This window comes from Maniola jurtina, chromosome 19 (genome assembly GCF_905333055.1).
Source record: "Maniola jurtina chromosome 19, ilManJurt1.1, whole genome shotgun sequence".
NCBI lineage: Eukaryota > Metazoa > Arthropoda > Insecta > Lepidoptera > Nymphalidae > Maniola > Maniola jurtina.
The window spans coordinates 3,096,113-3,116,709 of record NC_060047.1 but is presented as its reverse complement, the minus strand read 5'-3'; the positions used below and the strand labels follow the sequence as shown (position 1 = coordinate 3,116,709).

The following is a 20,597-nucleotide window of genomic DNA, read 5'->3' as shown; positions in this document are numbered from 1 at the left end:
ATTGATACATTTTTAGCCGATAGGGTCAAAGGGTTCTATCACTGCAACGATATGATATGATCATCTACATCTATGTAGATATATCTGCGACTAAATAAGAGATGAGATGAAAAGTTAGTTTAAAATCTTTGAGCTATGACCCTGAATGATAAGATGACAGAACATTGCTCTCGTCACTGACCTCCAATCCAATGTCCTTGAAAAAGGTCAATGGCATTAGGTCAGTTTCAATGACACACAAATGATAGGTAGATATAGGTAGGTTCCAGGCTGATATAATCTATAATTCTCTACTGGCCGAGATGGCAATCGAGGTACATGGGGACTTCGTCTGTATTGGTGTTAGCTGGCGGGCGTGCTCGGCCTTTTTGGAGTGTTTTTTTTTTGTTAAAACTGACTGGAAAACGCCCTAAGGGGGTGCCGTGCGTATGTCGGCGAGCGCCGGCACAGACGGGGTCCATACTTGTATAATTTAACTAACTTGTTACAAAAAAATAACTACAAATTTGACATTGGCTAATCTTTGTAAAGCCAGAGAGAGAAAAAAAAAGAGGTATGAAGCGAGGGGCGCCCCGCACACCCGCGATATCCCGCACCGCCATCGGGAGTGCGGGAGCTGTGCGGGGCGTCTCCACCCCGATTGCCATCTGGACCTGTCGCGTACTGTAGATAATAAATTATGCTACATAGTGGCCTGAGCGGGACGGTAGGACTAACGAAGGAGAAAGTTTAGGTAGGTAGTTGTTATTGTCGTGATTTTAATTTATTAAAATGATAAAAATCTTATTCCTAATATATTATATTAATTAATTAGGCTGCATAAATTCGGTCGTTGAGTGTTATCATTCCACCAGGCGGTGATCGTAGCGCCATCTGCATTCCCAAACAAGGCGCGTTGCCCTCCGATCGTCGTATCGCAGGGTCGTCGTTTTGACGGTAGCTGTAAAATAAACATCGCATTAGTTGCGTTGCGTACTGTATGCGTTTTAGTAAAATGCCGACCGGACGATACTTTTTCATTTATATGTAGTTATGTATACTCAAAACAAAAATGTTAGCAAAACATAATGTAAGGACAGGTAAAAAGCACCTAGGTAGATATGTAAAATATGAAAAACAAGAATACAAACTTTTTCAACGTTTGCAACGGCTCCATTTTCGAATGGCGAACACCAGTTTCTGGAGATATTGTAGTCAAAATACACCTAAAAGTAAAAATAATTATGACTTTTTATAAAATTCAGAATGACCATTCGTCCCAGAATGTCAGGAACAGTCCTAATTGCGAGAATGAAGCGTCCTATCCATAACTGTAAATCTAAACTTCAATCACGTTATTATGCACTCTAGGAAATAATTTGATAGGATCCTTTCGCATTTTCAGTTTTTTACAAGATTGAAGATTGCCAATGCACACGCATTATGCCATTAATTATACAAAATACCTACTTTATGTAGTCTTATTATGTGCTCACAGCCCATTTAAAAAAATTGACAGTAACATAAGTATCTAAATTAATTTTACATTTTCCTACCTGAAACATGGTTTGATAATTTCAAAAATGTTTTCGCCAATTTTGATAAATTTCCAGTTGTCTTCTTCGTATGGCTTAGCACCGGAGAGTAGGAAATTAGCCCTGAAATGGCGTGGGGTCACTTTATCTTGTAATCTTGTGTTGAGGTCGTCCACTGAGGCCTCGTTCATCATACTGAATGATACTTCATCTGGGAATGCTCCCTAGAAATTGTTCTTTTTTAGAATTTTACAAACAAAACATGTTTTTCAGTTTTTGACTGTATAAAACTGCATAGATTTTGGTGAAACTGATAATATCAAGTAGGTCATTAGGGTCGTCGTTATTTTTTTTTTAAAGTACTATTGACGTAACCTTCAACCAGTAAACGGTTTATCTATTCAACAAGTTATCATGCAAAACACTATGGTGGCCAGATTTTTTTGTAAAAGGACATTTTCCGCTTCTCACTTTGAGCCATTTTTTAGTATATCATCCATCAAAAGAATCACTAAAAAAGGATTTTTTTAATTTTACCGTATCATTCTTTGTAAAACTAAAGTGTTTGCTGGGATTTTTCAACTGCCGACATTTCTGCGAGGCGTATAGTAGGTACAAGCTTAAATTTGACATCAGTTTTGTTCAGCAACCTTAAAAAAATCATAAATCATTTTTATAAAATAGTTAGTTTTAGTACCTCAACTTGAATTTCGACTTTAAATAAGGTAATGCAAGGTAATGATATTTGACTTGGGATTTATTTACCTACAGAACCAGTCACTTGCTTCTATTCCACAGTCAAGTACTGGCACTGTCACTCCCCAAACTCGAGCGGCTCGGCTTTTTGAGATGCCACTACCTAAAATAAAATAATGAAAGAATATACACACATAAGCATAAATATTGCTGATTATTAGCAAACAGTCTGCCAAACACAGCTATGGCTAACCGTCTAATTTTTCAATACGTGACACACTCAATTATGTAGTCGTAAATTTTGTGTTACGTAAAACAAAAATAGTACCTTTGCCAGATCAATATTGATGTGTTCCATACCGCTGTGTTTCAGTGTAAGGATGGAATTTCGTATTGTAGGCTGCACTAATAGAAGATTTGGGTAAACTCGGCCAGTTATAAAATTATTTTTGTCATCTACTACCATTAAAACTCTGTAAAACATCAATTTTCAACGATTTTATCGGACTTTTGATTAAGTTCTAGTAGTATTTAATGTGTATTAAAAAGAAACACCAAAAACTTCAAATTACAAGTTAAAAGATCTGGAATAGAATCTTCTATATAAGTCTGTGAATTAAACATAGTACCTAAGTACAATTATTTGTCATCATCATCATATTCAACCCATCGCCAGCTCATTACAGAGCACGCGTTCTCAGAGTGAGAAGGGTTTTGGCCGTAATCTACCACGTTGGCCAAGTGCGAATTGGCAGACTTGACACACCTTTGAGAACATTATGGAGAAATCTCAGACATGTAGGTTTCCACACGATTTTTTTCTTCACCATTAAAGCAAGTGATATTTAAATACATAAAACGCACATGACTACGAAAAGTTGGAGGTGCATGCCCGGGAACGAACCCCCGGTCTCCGTTTAGGAAGTGAGTGAAGATGTTATAACCACAGCTTTTGTAATTATTTGTAGTAATCTTTAATCTTGATTAGAAGGATTGTCTATTCAGTGGTTCGACTATTCCATTGAACTATTCGACTATTCCAATGAACTATTTGACCCAACTGATCACAGATTAATAAGGATACTATGCTTCTGATGTGAGGCAAGAACTTTAAAAAATGGTCAGTACCTACTATTTTAACTCATTTTCAGGTAAATAACGTCGCGAACTTCTTGTCTTGTAACCTAAGTATACAAATTACATACCGATCTCGCAACCAACCATCCTTTAAACCTAGAAGCGTACACTCGGCACTATTCAATAGCACAGGACCGACAGATTTGATTGGATAAATGAGAAGTTCTTTAAGTGTCCCCACTTCTTTCCATTCTGCAGGCAATTTAGATTTTCGAGTGTATTTGTAGAGTTGGTAAGTACAATATGCAACTCCGACTGTAGCTACAGCTACGGTTAGGTAGGATCCTGAAAAAATACTTAAATATAGACAACAAGATCTATTACTGTACAAACTATTTTAATTGTATTTGAGTATATGGAATCGTGTATTAATTTGCGTTTTACATAGTTTTTAATTAAATTAAATCTCATATCATTAAAGCGCCAAAAATGGTTAAATATGTAGGATTAACCGGGGATATCCTGCAAACGTATGGTTACCCTACGTACCTACCTAATTATATTATATAACATCATAAAATTAAGTTTATATTGTAGGTATAAATGAGGATTATACCTAAATATTATAGATTATGAGAAAAAAAGCCTTACAAGATCACAATATGTTAACGAACTATACATATTTTGATAAAACTTTCTTAGTCGTAAACCTAGCGGATTTTTGAATGCGTTTCAACGGTGGTTTCAACGTAAGACTACGTTCCGCAGGTTCCGTAAGAAGAAATATTTGGAGACACTAATAGATACTTTAGAGAGTAAGCGCTAGTAGGCACTCAATACTTTTAACTAACATCAACTAACTTGATCTACACAACAGGCTGACTAGACACCGTAACAGGCTTGCGACTCCTACGCTCCGTCTCAGGAAGGTCCAAAAGTCATTTGTGGGAATGGGTATAATCTTCTATAACAAAATTCCTCAGTCAATTTTGGACTTGCCTTTACACAGGTTCAAAAAATCTATTAAAAATATGCTCCTGAGAAAAGCATATTATACTATCGAAGATTATGTAAATGATAAAAAAGCGTGGATTTGAACTTCGATTCGCTCCAGCAATGCGCAGGACTTCAATTGCTTTTATACATGGCATAATATTGTATATCAAATCTTTGAAAAGAGCAACCGCCGAGTTTCTTGCTGGTTCTTCTCGGTAGGAAAGGCATTCCGAACCAGTGGTAGATGCTTTTGACGATTCGAAAGAACTTGTAAAAGTCTAATTGAATAAAAACATTTTGAATTGAATTGAATTGAACTATATCTAGCGAAATGGAAGAAAAATTGATTGTTATATTGTTATAGATAGAAGTCGTTGTTACCTTGATAAGACATAATGTTTCAATTAAATCAATTCGATGTGCTTTACAAATACTAATTAACTAAATACATAGAAATAACAATAGGACGACACAAATTACGCGTAATTACAGCCTTGTGAAGGAATAGTTGTGAGGAATGGGGAGTAGTTACGCTTGTGCACTGTACCCGATTAAACAGATCCGATATTCATTATATTATCGGATCTTATTGTTTATGGTCATAATTCGTATACTGTCATGTCCAGGTGTCAACCGTCAACGTCAAACGTCAACGAAGTCATCGACGTCAACCATCAACGTGTATTTTCCGTGGATATGAGATATTTTCGTTTTTAAATAATTTTAGTTGATGAAATGAGTGAAAAGAATTGGTTTTTATCGTAATACTTAAGTGCGCAAGACAATTGGGCTATAAATAGTGTATGTTATGTTATAATTAAAAAGGAATTTTACAACTTTTACAATCATGGTCTTGTTAGGAAATGAAGAGGTAAACTTTTAATTATTGCATTCCTAGAATTTTCTGTTAATCAGCTGAATAAATTACTAAAGTATTTTTTAATGAATTTCAGTTCTTGACAGAATTATCGAAGTTATTCCAAAAAGCTCGAGCATCGGGATCTGTAACTATGACAATGAAAAGATGTAAGTATAAATTGATTAATATTTTGGTAACTTGAAATGTTAAAACCTTTCATAAATCCATGAGGATTCTTGAAGCTGCATGCTTTAGACTAGAGAGAAACTGAACTACTTCTACCAAAAATTATCTGCATGTTACATATTTTGCAATTCAACATATTGATTTGGTTTTAAGAGATATTTTCAAGTAATATGCAGTCCTTTCATATCATGATACTAGCTGAGCTCTGAAAGTAGTGTACATAAATCTAAAACAGAGCGATAGTTATGTAAATATGAATACACATCATCGTTGTTTCCCAGATTTTTTATCTACCTATCCTAAATTATCCACCCTTATTTTCAGATGACGGCAGAACGAAACCACAACCACGTGATGGCACCCCAGCGGTTAAAGACCCTGAATACAAATGCCTCGTCAGAGCACAGTCACGGAGCAAAAAGATATCCACTGTAATAGAACAGTTGGATGTAGAGAAGTTCACTACTGCTTACTCAAACCTTCTGAAAACTAGTGTAAACGGGCTCAAGCGTTTAAAGAAACCGAAGAAAAAGGCTATGGCAGCTCAGTAAAGTTACTATACGGTCAATATAAGAGACTGAAGCAATATAATTATTAGTATTTATATTATGTGAAGTGTTGTGGGTGCAATACAGGTTACATCAAACTGCTAGTATGCTCTGAATATGAGGCACATGACGCTTGATAATATTTTTTTATGTACATATTGGTGTATATTGTTATAGGTAAAACCTAAGTTATTTGTATAAATGCATTATTTTTATACTGGAGACCATTTCTTATCTATTAATAGCTAACATTCAGCTAAAGTGGTTTCAGATTTTTGCACAAACTTATAACTTTGATAATAATGTAATAATGCAGTGCCATGGAGATAGTATCATGATGTAGCAAAAATGGTGGGCATGCCATCATGGGACCTCCTTAACTTCTCAACATAACTCTGTATTTGGGCTCGTTGGATTTGTCTTAACAAGTACTATAGACCTATGTCTAGATCTGTGAGCCCCTGGGCATCTATATGATGTCTGCAGAGTCTCATGATGAAGCCTGGAGATGGCACTAGGAACTCTAATACCCATCATAACTTCATTATGTTTGGGCTTATTGAATTTGTCTATTATATTCGTTTCAGTACATAGCTTATATAAAAGCTTGAAATAGAAAGAGAATTTTTTAAGAATGTGATTTCCTTCTGTCAATTTGTTTTTATTATTTATCATTGCCTCGCTTGCCTTCAAGAATATTTTAAGCATACTAGGAGTTTGGCAAAACCTGATCTGACTGATAGCACTAAGTGCGTCAAGTTCCATTAAAGTGTGCTCTTCTCTCTGTGAGATCGAAGAGTTGGATTCTTGTATGTATGGTGACCGAGACAAGTGACAAGCTTAACTCTACTGTCCATACTCCGCATTTTTGTATAAAGTTATTAACATTTATCAAATAAATACTGCTGGTTCTCATTGGTTTTTGTATTCTTTCATCTATTTACTGTCAGTCTATACGTTTTGATGTATATGTGTGGAAAGGCACTAAGGCACAGAACAGACGGCGCAACTGCAACGAAACGCATTTCAGACACTAGTTTGAAATTGCAATACACATGGCACAATCGTACTGCGATGAAAATTGAAATCCTCGCAGAATAAGTTTGTTGTTCATTCATTTCTTGGCAAAATTCACCAAATTTGATAAAACTAATTTCACGTCATTACCGCAATATAGTCTCAATACATCTTAAACTAGTTGGTTGCCACAAGTGATTTCATATAAGACAATATAGGTGTTAAATTGAATAGTAACTCTCGTTACAGTTTAGTCTAGTTGGTTAGTGTTCTAACCCTAAGGGCCGGCGCACGTATGGCGCAGCGCAGCGCAGAGCATGCCCGCGAAGTTTTCTAATCGCGTGACACATTACGCGAATTTCTACCAAAGAATGCGCCAGCACGCGCAGATACGCCAGTATCCGCACGTATGCACAATTGATTTTAGATATTATTTAAATGAGGACAATGTCGATACTATTTTGACTGGAAAATGCTCTGCGCTCCGGCATATGTGCACCGGCCCTAATACTTAAGGTTAGTAAATAAAACGAAAGACTCATATTTTAGTATAATTTTATTTTTAGATCTTACCAACATTTTATATCACAAGATGAGACCAATATAAACAAATTAACAATACAATACAAACCTTTATGTAGGTACATAAAAGCTAACGTTAATTATTTACTAATAATAATAATTATTGAATATAATTTGTTGTATAACATAATTAAAGCAACTCCATTGCGAAATTTCTTTGAGAGAAAATGTCAGGTAACTCATACAAATAATGAGTAAATATAAGGCTCAGTATATTAGCGTATTAGACGGAAGTTCAGCGACGCATCATTTACAAATCGTTTCAAACTAAATAGCTTAGCTTTACTAAATAAGTTACATTTTCATGATTTCATCATACTCATGTAATTTCATCATAAGCCTGTAGTCTTAGGTCTTCATTAATGTAAGTATGTACCTACTTTAATTTATGTGGAATTTTCCTTTCATTATGAAATAGAAATGAATTCCTCCTTATGATTTCATTTTCATTATCAGACAATGATTAATATAGAAAAGACGCGTCACTTTGCTTAGGCTGCCAATAAGTCTAAAAAAAGTCAAAGACAAAGTCGGACACAGTCGATCATACCAGTAGTATAAATATAGTTTGGAATTATTTACCCAGCATATAACATAAAACTTTAAAATGGACTTTACTAACTCAACTCATCCTTGCCTTTTTGGTTTGGAATGGAAAAGGAACAACTTTGGTATCTTAATTTAGTTTTCATTTCGTCAACTGTTATAACAATACATTTGATTTGATTTTTAAATTGAAATAAAAACAGGTCTGTATTTACTACTTAAAGCATTTTTTATATAATATAATATAATATCGTAATTTGATTTTATTTACAGAGAGTAAATTATTTTATCACATCATTTATATTTTAATAGCACCTAACAGTTTTTTCAGGGGCAACAAAATTATATAAACTCTATATAAACATGTATTCATTTTTTTAGCCCAGCAAAAACCGCTAAACCACAGTTTAGCGAACGTACAGTTAAGACGTAAAACACTTCCTTCAACTTCATCTTTGTTATTACATGATATAATATATTATACGAGGTAATCTACTCAACCAAATCTGATCAAGGTTAACGCAGTATCTTTGTGAGTTTGCTTGCTAAGCTCTTTAGAACTGTACGGTCGTTAAACTGTGTTAAAATTATGAAATTGAGACAGCACTTTTGTTTTATGACGTATCCACTAGGAAATAAGAGTATAAAATACTAGATGGAGAGAGCTTATTTAGTCTAAAGGGATTATGAGACGGTCCAGCAGCTTGACATCAAGCATGTAGGTTTTTGCTTGAGCCAAACATTTTGACTTTACAAAGTTTGCTTGATGCTTGAGTCAAGGATTTACGTGCTTGACAAACATTTTGACTTTACAAAGTTTGCTTGATACTTGAGTCAAGGATTTACGTGCTTGACGGTGTTTGATGCAATTTTATATTTTTGCTTGACACTACGTTCGGGAAATAAGAAAAGTGCCATTTGCTGGCTCACGCTGCTTGACGGGAGCATCAAGCTGCTTGATCAAGCTAAACAAAAGTACGAGCTTGCCTGTCTCGGAAGCCCTTAAGTTGGTTTATGCCAGTATATTCTTGGAAGTGAGTCGTTTGAGGCAAGCGTTCCTGACTTGTTCGTTGCCGAGTCGCTCGGCCTCGTGCAACACTTTCCTCAAATCGTTGGTTCGCTCGTGCTTGGCTGCCAGGATGTAAGCGCTGCTTACGTTCCGGCACACCAGGTAACAGGATATCTGAGGGAATAAAGCTCTTAGTTAGTATTCATTTGTGGATCAAGTGGTTAGGTTAGTACGTAACAGACTTGGATAGCTGGATGGAGTGAAGACTTCGGCGGGGAGGGGCAACGCACGCACAACAGACTGAAACGTTTAAGTGCGGAAACCAGCCCAGAGAGAAGAAAAAAAGAAAGAACGTACAGCCTAAAGTTTTTTTTAAATTATTCCTTTCATAACATATGTAGTTATAGACACTCCCTAAGAAAGGATTTTTGTAAATCTCCCCAAAACGGGTTAAACAGCGGATAAAAGTGTGTATGAAATTCCGTTATTTCCAAGTAATATATTTCATGAAAATAAGCATATCATCACTTGCGAAAATGAACAAATAAGTGTTCCAGGATTTTTGAAAATTCCACTCCCTTGCCGATTATTAAAATTTACACTTGACCAAAGCCGGGGCGGGTCAGCTAGTTTAAATATAAACGAGAAATACCTTGATAGCATGGCTGCAGATGTCAGTGATGAGCAATTCCGCTTGCTCGTCGTGCAGCTGGCCGCGCGCCTCGCAGCGCGCCACCACCGCCGCCGTGCCCGCTTCCAGCACTTGGTCGCTCATCAGACTGAAACAAATAAGACATTTTCAAGGCCCCGTACCTCAAAAGGCAGTAAGACAACCTTATAGGATCACTTCGTTGTCTGTCATGACTCATCAAGGGTATCTAAACCTATAGGCTACTTCCCGTTGACCTACAATCATGAAAGGCAGATAGCAGTGTCTAATATCACAAGGGAAAAATTTGAAAACCGTGAATTTGTGGTTACATCACAAAAACCGGCCAAGTGCGAGTCAGACTCGTGCACCGAGGGTCCCGTACTCGGGTATTTTTTCCGACATTTTGCACGATAAATCAAAACTATTATACATAAAAAATACTGCTTCCTTTACTTAGAATTACTACAAATTCTTTCACACTGAAAGTGCTCGCCACGCCGCTGCCGGCCGCTGCTTTTCCAGTGTGAATCGGCCCTTACTCACACTTGCAAAGCACTAAATATATATTTTAGACCTGTCAATTCAGTTTAATTTAAAGATTGTGTATAAATATAGTGGAATTAGCCACACGACCGACCGCCACAGTTTTAGCAAAATATTTCCAAGTAAATGCTCACCTAGCAGCAGTTTCGTTAGAGCCACGGATACATTTGGCGAGAGTCTTGACTTCCATGAAGCGGTCCGCGTTGACGAGGTACTTCGCTACGTGTATATAGATATTCATAGAGTCCAACTTGTGCTCACTCACTATCCTGCAACACAAACATTAAAAAATCAAAAAAATGTACTTTGGTGGAAATAAGCGCACAGACTATCGCCTAAACCATTCTCATTCTGAGAGGAGAACCGTTCTCAGTAGTGGGCCGGCGATGGGTTGATCATGATGTACACAACACATGATACGCGCTACATACCAACGCAGATTTCAAATAATATTGAAAATGTAGTATGGCGAGATCAAACGCAATGCGTAAGTGACTTGCGTATAATTAAGTTATGTTTATTAAAATTTTGAGGGAACTCCTTGTTTTTTTTTGTGTTCGAGATGCAAGCTATGTCTGTTCGTTAAAATTGGTTGAGTGGATGGGCCATAAAAAGGTAACAAACACAAACTTTCGCATTTATACGAGTAACTGTATGAGGCCCGCGATTACGTTCAAATTCAAATTCAAAATATTTTTATTCAATTAAACTTTTACAAGTGCTTTTGAATCGTCAAAATAATCTACCACTGGCTCGGAAAGTCGTCCTACCGAGAAGAACCAGCAAAAAACTCGGCGGTTGCTCTTTTCAAGTATTCAATTTACAATATTATGCCGTCCGCGTGGATGTTTCAAAAATCTCGCGGGAACCATGCATGGATTTTTAGGATAAAAGTAGCCTAGGTGTTAATCCAGGATATAATCTATCTACATTTTAAAGTCATGCCAAATTCATTCAGTAGTTTTTGCGTGAAAGAGTAACAAACATACACACATACATACAAACTTTCGCCTTTATAATATAAATAAAAAATAGCGTAATATTAATATGAATTATGATTGATGATTAATATAAATGATTGAAACTTACTTGAAAGCCAAATCAAATCCACTTTCCACGGTCAGTCCACCCGCCAGCACCAGAGCAACGATTCTTATTTTATCCGTATTCGACCCAAACAGGGTCAAGGGTCGCGAGTCACCCTCATTCCTGCCACCCTGTGCGGGGATGACGTCACTCACAACCTTCTCCGTCAATCTGCCACTGGCTTCACACGCTGCGAGGTACTTGGCTAGTTCCATTTGACGAGACATGGTGGTCATTAGATTGTCTATTGTCACTTTGTCTAGATGGAATTGTATTGATTTTGGGTCGTTGATTCCTGGAAAGATTGGAGATCACTTTATAATTACTTAGATAAAATTTCTAGATATACTTATAATTATTTAGTATATGTATAAAACATAAAAAATATTTCTACTTATGTCCGTTATAGACTTTGAAACCATCCAACCGATGCGCCCCAAACCGGTTTCAATAGAAATCCAATAATGCGAAGATGGTTTTAGGCTACTTAAAAGTTTTTTTTTAGCGCAGTAGCACGCACACGCGAGGTATCCGGGAAGATATACTTGATTAAAAAAACTGGCCAAATGCAAGTCTGATTCACGCACCGAGGATTTCATACTTTAGAAGGTATCATACAATTAATAAATTTTGTTACTTCAATTCCAATTGCAAAATATAAGTTGTAATTGCAAAAAAAAATAATGATGTGACACAACTATAAACTATCGATTTTCGTATTTTTCCCTTTACTTTTGCTTAGTTATCCTGCAACACGGCAAAGGGCCAGTTGTGCAGCACGGGGCGCTCTAATGGATGCACTAGGCGTACTCACTGTTAGTGACGGGCACGCACTGGCTCAGGTGATGCAGCGCAGCAGCGAGGTGGTGTTGTCGGGCCTGCAGCACGGCAAAGGGCGGGTTGCCGGGCGGTATTGGGCGAGAGTACAGTAGCGCGCAAGACGCAGAGGCGCGCGCGTGCTGTCCCGTGCCACATTGTAGAGCGTACAGTGCGTCAAGTTTCTTGCTGATCTCCAGTGTGCGGCAGATGTGCATTATGTACTCCTGATCAAAAACAAAAAAATATGTAATATCCTAACCGAATTTCGACAACGTCATTTTCATAGAAATCAGCCATCTATGCAGGAGATATAGTAAATAAGTGTGTGCTCAAATACATAATATTATGCACTCTCTATTCCCTCACTCTCATAGACCAATGGGACAGTAAACCGAGACGGCTGGAGAGAGAGATCAGACGAAAAACCCACGGCCCAAATCCACCACAAATTCAGTTTTCAAATTTATTCCTTAACTTGTGCAAAGTCATTATGGCTTCAATTTTGGGAAGCGATAAATTAATTACAATTGAATATCAGGTATAGTAACTCTGAGTACAAAACACATTAAAAAAACTGCAAAAGTACAATGTCACTCACCGACCACATTTCCAAAGTGCTGTCTATATCAGCCATTGCCTTCAACAAATCATTCACTTTATTCCTCTTCAGACACTCCATATACACTGACTCTGTGAATGTTTCCTTCTCAACCATATTATCGTAACAGTATCGTATCACCTCACGCAGGTTACTGTGTTTCATATAAAACATTATATTCGCCACATGAGATCCATAATTGCTTAGGTAGTAAATACATTCTTTGTAAAAGAACGGATCGAGTTTTTTGTTTGAATGGTCGATTTTTATTTCGGTATGGTTGTTCCGCCTTAATAGTTCCTGTGCTAAGGTTTTCTTAGGTTGAATTATGGCGGTTTGGAAGTCACTATAGTCGCCCTGTTTGATCTTTTTGACGCTTGCTAACATGTGCATTATGTTTAGAGCCGGTTCTGTCAGTTGGATCTTCTTTTTACTTGTGTTCATCGTTGATAGTCTCTCGTTTGTTGACTAGAAAAATCAAATTCTCAAGTTTAACAACCTTACTAAACGATGTATAGAGGGTGAAGTTATACACCGCTTCCTCTCTCCTTAGGCCTAAAGAGTTTGCTTCTTAAAGGAATACATTTTTCGAAATAATTACATATTCTTGTAAAATTATCATGGGACCTGTTCCAAGCTGCTTTTAGTCTGGAATACTAATTTGAACAAAAAATTTCTAACTACTATCACAATATACTATACTATAAACTAACCCGGCCAGATAGGAAATAAAAAGATAAAAGAATATTTAAACATTTTCTCTTACCTTTATGGTCTCAGCCTTGTCCAACAGTTGCTGATTCACAGGATAGTTCATATCCTCCAACATACTGATAATTTCATTTAATAACGGAGGATTAGACCTCCCTCTTCCCTCTGAGGTCACACTAGAGGTCGATATTGACCTCTCAGATGACCTCATATGATTCAACCTCCTATTTACAAAGTTGAACTCAGATGCTTCCTTTCCATACTCCACTTCGTCGAAATCGACGCAAATTGGTGTGTTTTTGAAGCATAAAGCGAATTTTCGTCTGGCTTCCTTGAAGCAACCGGCTTTTAAGCAAGCTTTGCCCCAAGCTGCAAGTACGCTGTTTCTGGGAAGGCCTGATTTTGTTGCTATTTCTAATGCTAGCTCCCATTTTTCGGCTTCGAGGAGCGAACGGACGATTTGACCTATTGGAAAATACTGAATTTAGAGATATAATCATGTTTTTAATACTCTAGCACTCTTAGACTCTAGCACTCAAGGACGATTAATTGAGAAAAAATTTAAACAAACACAATATCACTGTCTTTCTAATGAGGTTTTTATAGCTTAGATAAGTTAGTTTATTAAAAATATTCTTACATTCAATTTTGTTAAAAATTCCATTCTATTTCCAAATAAGAAATGATGATATTCATCGGGATCTAAAAAAAATATTAGTCCCCAAAGATATCAATAAATCCGAAACTCACGACCATCGCCTTCACCACCACTTATCGTTGAGGCAATCTAGTTACTTGACGAAATTAAGATATTGAGAAGATTAAGGAGATTCAACCTTTTGATTTAGTGCATACTGCAGCATGTGCAATGTAGCTAGTATACTGTATGTAGTGATTAATCTAGATAGAGACTAACTCTCCTAGTCCTTGTACATAATCCCTGAACTAAAATGACAAGGCTAATAATAATAATTAATGTAATGTATCCTTACATAATGCTCCCTGCCGAAAAAAACAACACTAGATTTAGAGCTGTTAATTCAGTTTAGCGATTATACATTGTAGTTTAGAGGTTATACAGTATAGTTTAGAGATTGTATACAACAGAATTGGTCACATTGTACATCTATGGTAATAGGAGGTAATGAAAGAAAATTAATTAACATAAATACTTGGGGATTTTCGAAAATGTTGTGGAAATGCTAAGATGGTTTGTACGTACTTGGATGCGCTCCCTGGTGCGGGACCAAATGGTGTGCTTGATGTTTAACTAGTGTGGCCATCGCGTCCGCGTGCGCCAAACAACGAGTGGCGTGCGCCGCGCCCGTCTCCGCCACGCGGATACCACCGCTAGAAGAGGGTTTTAACATATTCAATACAATTCAAAATATTTTTATTCAATTAAACTTCAACACTAACCTCTTTTCATTCGGAGCCCTCGAGTACAACTCGGCAGCGGCTAGCAGCAAGGAGCGTCGAGCTCGCACCAAAAGCCTTGAATCACCCCCGTTAGCTAATTCGCGCGCTACCTCGTCGCTGCGGTCTAGAAGAAACCTGGTGGGATATGACATTGTGTCATTTGCAGATGAAAGATAAATAAGGTAGGTAGGTACAAATTCATAGTAAAATAACTTGAAATTTAAAAAACCCCCGACACAAAAACCTCTATAAGAAAACTAGAAAAGAGCTGATAACTTTGAAACGGCTGAACCGATTTTCTTCCATTATATCTAAGAACACTCTCGATCAAGCCACCTTTCAAACAAAAAAAAACTAAATTAAAATCGGTCCATTCGTTTAGGAGCTGCGATGCCACAGACAGATACACAGATACACACGTCAACCTTATAAACACCCCACTTTTTGGGTCGGGGTTAGGTTTTAGGTTTAGGGTTAAAAAGAAAGAGTTAAAGTACTACTACTACTACTAGTAACTATACCTCATATGCGTCAGCTAGCGATCCGCCTAAACTCTTAGACAAGATGGATGCTAAGGGAGAAGAAAATGTCAAAATAAAACCATTCTATAACTATGTCAGGCTCTTACCTTGGATAATCCAAACTGATGGTATGCATCTTCATAATAGACAGGCAAAGTGTGACATTAGGCGTGAACTCATAGCTGAACTCCGCTCTCACAGCCTCGTTCTTGGTCGCGTTGGTGGACAGACACCAGTCCATACAAGTGGTGCCACTGCCCGCGGAGTCAGAATTGCTGCTCAGCATCAAGTTGTCATATTCGGAATTTGTTTTTCTGTTCATCGTTTGTGTGTAACAATCGTCGCAGACACGGAATTTGACTCCGCTTGGGTAAGATGGTACCTATAGCAATGTGAATAAATTAACGAATAAATGTTCAATAAAACACGGCAACAGGTAAAGCCCTTTCATATGATACCCCACTTGGTATAAGTAGTTATCTTACTTTGAAAATTTAAACACATTTTTTTTAATGATGTAACCACAAATTCATGGTTTTCAGATTTATTCCTTTACTTGTGCTATAAGACCTACCTACCTGCTGAATTTCATGATTCTAGGTCAACGGGAAGAACCCTATAGGTTTTCACGACACGACGGAAGGACGGACGGACGGACAGACAGACAGACGGACAGACAGACAGACAGACAACAAAGTGATCCTATAAGGGTTCCGTTTTTCCTTTTGAGGGATGGAACCCTAAAAATTGTCTCTAATCTAGTCTGGTGGGAAGCTTCGGCCGTAGCTATTTACCATCCTAACGGCAAAGCTGTGCCGCCAAGCGTTTTGGTACGATGCCGTGTAGAAACCGATCAGGGGTATGCGTTTAATGAAACTGTCATACCCCTTCCAAGTTAGCCTGCTTCCATTCACTTATCATCAGGTGAGATCGCAGACAAGAGCGAACTTATATATCAGAATTTTAAAAAAAATCTTACCTGCATCCGACTCCTAGAACAAGCGTGACAGACCAGTCTCCCACATCGTCTGCAGTGATGCCTTCGAATGATCATTGAGAAAATGGATATTTTACACAGCATGCACCTATCGACAGTATAATCCTCCACCCATTGCTCCTTCGACGGCACGTGTTCCGGCATCATGAAGGGTTTGGATGCGGCTTCGATGTTGATAGAGTCTATGGATTGGAGGAGGGACTCGTCCCAAGGTTTGGGAGGCGAGGGACACGTGTGTCGAGGATTTTTCATGTCTAAGGCTTTTTCTGCGTAATACCTAGAAAAGAATATAACTGCTAATTTATTAAGCACTGGGACAGTTTGTTGGGACATGTTAATAAAAGGCTAGCAAACGCAAAGACAGGTGTTAGTACTAATGATTACTGATAGTTATAAGACACCACAGCGAAAACGTGAAAAAAATTAAAAAATCCTGTAAGTATTTTCTATAAGTTCACAATGTATTGCAAATAAAACATCTGATTGACCCTAGAAGTCAATGAATGCCGCGTCGTAGGCGGGGCATTGATCCCGAGTTTTGCACGCTATACATTGCGGGTATGACAAATACTAAAATCAATAAACTACAGGATAAGGAAAATGGTTATTGGTGTCCACTCAGTCTAGAGTTCTAATAGCTTATTTGAAAGAAAACGTTATTCTAATGGTAGCTTGAATTAAAAAAAAATGGCAGTCAGTGTGAACTGCTGACAAAAGTGACAACTTAAACTATGAAATAAGTAGGGTTTTCTAAATTTCCAAATAAAGTGAAGTATCAAAAATTAAAATTTCATAATTTATAAGTTAAAACCATTAATTAACATTACTTTAGTTTTTACATCTACAGATTAGCATATAGGTGACGCGACTTTGAAGTTTATACTTTATACCCATCCCAAAAGGCGCCAAAAAAGTTTTTATTAAAAAAAAAAAAATTACCTCAGCAAACTATCGACAGCATTCCGAGATATCAATAGCGTCTCAATAGTCTTGATGTTGTAGTAAAGGTTGTCGCCGCTCAAATCGTTTTCCAGATTCGGCGAAATTTTGTTTATAATTTGGGCCAACATTTCCAGTTTACCATTCATTAAGAGCTGCTCAAGCATTAGTAAAGGTTTCTCTATTAAATCCCAAAACAGATGTCTCGAATTGGCTTCAATTTCGAGCATGATTTGGAATCCTATTTTAATGTTTCCGAAGGACCGCCAAGTCGTGCTATTTTGTGATAGAAAGTCTATACAAACTTGGAGTATTTCTATATTTCTGATCTTGGATATCTCGTCAGCGACCAAGTCTAAAGCTTGAGTGCTGGGTAGCCTTGTTAGTAAGTCTTGTATTAAGGAAGGTGTCGCCTGATTTGTGTATTCGAAGAATTGTCGTAGAAGATTGACGACTATCAAATTTTTCATGTGTTCAGACACTTCGTGCGTGTCTGCCCACTCTAAGCATAACTTGAACTGTAAACAAGAGACAATACAATTTTTTTTAAAGTAAAAAGATGTTGAATTTAATATTTCCCCTATATATTTTTTTTCCAAAATTAGATTGGATGGTATTTGCATCGTTTTTAAGCTTATGTAGTTTTATAAGAGGAAAAACTATTGAATACCTGTTGACTATCCATTAAAACCTCGATTATACTCTCAGGGTTTTCTATCGACTTCTCGTATATTGTGTGCCAGTGGTTCGCACCCATTATTGAAGATATCTGAAATTTAAAGCATTTTATTAAGAGGTTCCACATTATATTATATCTGTGTAGGGGAGACAAGCTCAAAACGGGTAAGCGTTTGGAATTTCGTGGCTTTCGCATTAGTGTCAATGTGTGCGTGTAGAGGCATGGCGCGGGCGTCCTCCAGTCACAGTCATTCGCCTCGTACGCACGAATCACGCGGTTGCAAGGTAAACTAAAGATTTCTGCCGTTTGATAAAATTATTTAAGATTTTGGATTTCTAATTTGTCGATTTTGGTTTGTTGTGTGTAATAGTAATATGTAATAAATAGTTTGGTGAAATTATCTTGTTATAATTTAATTACCTTATCAGTAAAGTGATTTGTAACCTGTTTTTTTTTTGTTTTGTGTTTATGAATATGCAAAATGAAAGAACTTTTTTCATCTGACCCGTTTCAACTCACCCGTTTTGGCCGTGTCTCCCCTATCGGGCGGTACTTACTGTTTTTCTAATATTACCTGTTCATAAATAGGTATCTTCACTTTCCATTCGTTGCATTTCTCGTATAAGCCTTCCTCCACCGCCGTTTGATCCAATATGAACCGCAGATAGTCTATAGCTTCCATTGCTCCTTCAGCAGGCCAGCACGATAAATTGTTCAGAATTAAATCAAACTTCAATTCGGAACATTTCAAGTATTGGCAATATTTCCAACAGTTAGGGACTTTTGGATTGGTCGCTATTTTAAACAGCATCAAATCTCGCAAGTTCATCAAATTCGCACTACACATTAGCTGTCTTTCGGACAATGCGTCGATTATTTTCAGGCACTGCAATATCTTCCCCGACTCAAGTAACTGTGGCATGTACAAAAATAATTTATCCAAGTCAATAATCGTATGTAGTGAAGCCAAACATTTATTGTTTGCAAACAAAACTTTGGTATTATCAAATCTTTCTAGATCCATGTATTTATTAAGGTATTTCGTTCTCGCATCAATACTATGCTGACTCGTGCTTTCGCTCAAGCTTGAGTGAATTTTCCTGATGATGTGAGCGAGCACCCAGTTGTGTAAAACAACGTAGGTTAAACATTGCGGGTCTGGGGTTCTTGGTAACGGAGCAAAGTCAGCAGTAGGCTCTACAAATAATTTCTCTTCTAAATTCTTGAAATTGAACACAACTTGAAGAAGATTATTAAAGTTCTCTTCACTAGCTTCTCTCAACGACCCCGCTAATGTAATGGAAGGACAGAAATTCAGGATCAACTTTGGAATCAAATTGACGTTTAGCTTCTTGCATATCGGCTCCAAATACGTGACGGGCATTTCTTTGTTATTAATCATATTACCGAATATATCATGCAATTGTCTCTCTAGTACTGCAAAATATGGTGCTTCGGTTGAGGATTCATTTTGCCGATCCTCTTGTTCCAATTGTGCCACAGATTTCGCGTACATGTAACATTTTCTCAAGTAATGCACTCTAGCTTTCTTGTTTCCATGACGGGACACTTCGCCAATGTTACATAGGTCTTTATCTGAAGCGGCAACAACATTCATATAGATTTGGTGATATTTCTGTAGTAAATTTTCATCTATAACTGTTTCTTTGGTAGGATTCACGATGTCTGCTAAATCGAGGCAGCACTGCCTCAATTCTTTGGATAGCTGATTTAATTTACAGAAGTCTTTATGCTTGATCGGGATGCGGCAATCGGTTACTAATTCGCAAACGTTGTCGACGAAATCGAAAGATTTCTCCGTGTTGCCGAAAATTTCGAAAGTGACGCTGGCTATATCTTCAACAAATCTGATGTAATTAGTCTTTTTAACGGCCGTGACATCCGTGCTACATCTCACTTCAGCCAGTTTGCGTTCGACTACATTTATGAGCCCGTATGTAATTTCTCTATTGAGACCGCTACTCAAAAGTATGTCAACCGCATTTATGAACGGAGCATTTTGATGGTTATAAAGTTGCAAATGCGGGTGTCGAGAGCCCAACTCAATAATATCAAAGGAGTTGGGCGCTCGATTTGAAGCCAGGAATCCTTCGACGAGGCCCATGACCTCGGTCGAAACAACGGAAAGAGCAGATAATTCCTTAGAAGGGTAGCGAGAACAATCTCTGTAGCAAATTATATTTTTTATCTTCGCAACCAAATGCCTCAATTGCTCGGTAAATGTTACTTCGGTAGCGATTTCTGAATCTGATAAATCGAACATCTGAAATATAAAATTGTTGCATTTCATTATGATTACACTACTATACATTTTAATTTTTATCTGTCTCGTTGGTCTAACATGAGCGACGAGGTCCTGAGTTCGATTCCCGGGTCGGACCAAAAATAGATACTCGGTTTTTAAGAAATTTTCAGCCAGAGTTAGGAAGTTGGCAGTGTATCCCGTGCCTCGAAGAACACGTAAAGTCGTCGGTTCTGAGTGTCATCTCTCTCCGGTCGTGTTGGATTTCCGTCCCACTGGCAGTGAGAATAGAGAGTATGCGCAATGTCTTCACCGCTCTATAACTCTATGGATGATTGGC

At 37.5% G+C, this 20,597-nt stretch overlaps 3 protein-coding genes across 6 annotated transcripts in view; 1 reads left to right on the top strand and 2 right to left on the bottom strand.

Annotated features, from left to right (window-relative positions):
- Positions 1 to 20,597, bottom strand: part of LOC123875004 (zinc finger FYVE domain-containing protein 26 homolog) — a 40,258-nt gene that overhangs the window by 11,887 nt on the left and 7,774 nt on the right. The window contains exons 5-19 of one of the 4 annotated variants that reach the window (XR_006798056.1): positions 18,569 to 20,278; positions 17,986 to 18,084; positions 17,316 to 17,833; positions 16,359 to 16,653; positions 15,487 to 15,761; positions 14,859 to 14,993; positions 14,662 to 14,789; positions 13,495 to 13,904; positions 12,729 to 13,196; positions 12,126 to 12,354; positions 11,315 to 11,606; positions 10,360 to 10,494; positions 9,683 to 9,809; positions 7,539 to 9,204; positions 4,774 to 4,776 (exon numbers count right to left, since the gene is read on the bottom strand). Coding sequence is in view for 2 of the 4 variants with exons in the window: in XM_045920619.1 (XP_045776575.1) it covers positions 9,034 to 9,204; positions 9,683 to 9,809; positions 10,360 to 10,494; positions 11,315 to 11,606; positions 12,126 to 12,354; positions 12,729 to 13,196; positions 13,495 to 13,904; positions 14,662 to 14,789; positions 14,859 to 14,993; positions 15,487 to 15,761; positions 16,359 to 16,653; positions 17,316 to 17,833; positions 17,986 to 18,084; positions 18,569 to 20,278 (4,992 nt within the window). In the remaining 2 variants the exon portion in view is untranslated. Of the gene's footprint in view, positions 1 to 4,773; positions 4,777 to 7,440; positions 9,205 to 9,682; positions 9,810 to 10,359; positions 10,495 to 11,314; positions 11,607 to 12,125; positions 12,355 to 12,728; positions 13,197 to 13,494; positions 13,905 to 14,661; positions 14,790 to 14,858; positions 14,994 to 15,486; positions 15,762 to 16,358; positions 16,654 to 17,315; positions 17,834 to 17,985; positions 18,085 to 18,568; positions 20,279 to 20,597 lie in introns of those variants that run through there. The other 3 variants (XR_006798057.1, XM_045920619.1, XM_045920617.1) reach the window with 3 other exon arrangements.
- LOC123875084 (mitochondrial amidoxime reducing component 2-like) lies at positions 724 to 4,837 on the bottom strand. Its single transcript, XM_045920742.1, is given in 9 exon segments — positions 724 to 940; positions 1,131 to 1,205; positions 1,536 to 1,738; positions 2,052 to 2,126; positions 2,128 to 2,164; positions 2,280 to 2,369; positions 2,528 to 2,683; positions 3,416 to 3,632; positions 4,665 to 4,837. Coding segments are annotated over 9 exon segments (996 nt in total). The 5' UTR covers positions 4,678 to 4,837; the 3' UTR covers positions 724 to 810.
- LOC123875079 (signal recognition particle 14 kDa protein) lies at positions 4,935 to 6,793 on the top strand. The gene is made up of 3 exons (XM_045920738.1): positions 4,935 to 5,154; positions 5,237 to 5,309; positions 5,653 to 6,793. The coding sequence occupies exons 1-3, from the start codon at positions 5,131 to 5,133 to the stop codon at positions 5,877 to 5,879; spliced, it is 324 nt and encodes a 107-aa protein (XP_045776694.1). The 5' UTR covers positions 4,935 to 5,130; the 3' UTR covers positions 5,880 to 6,793.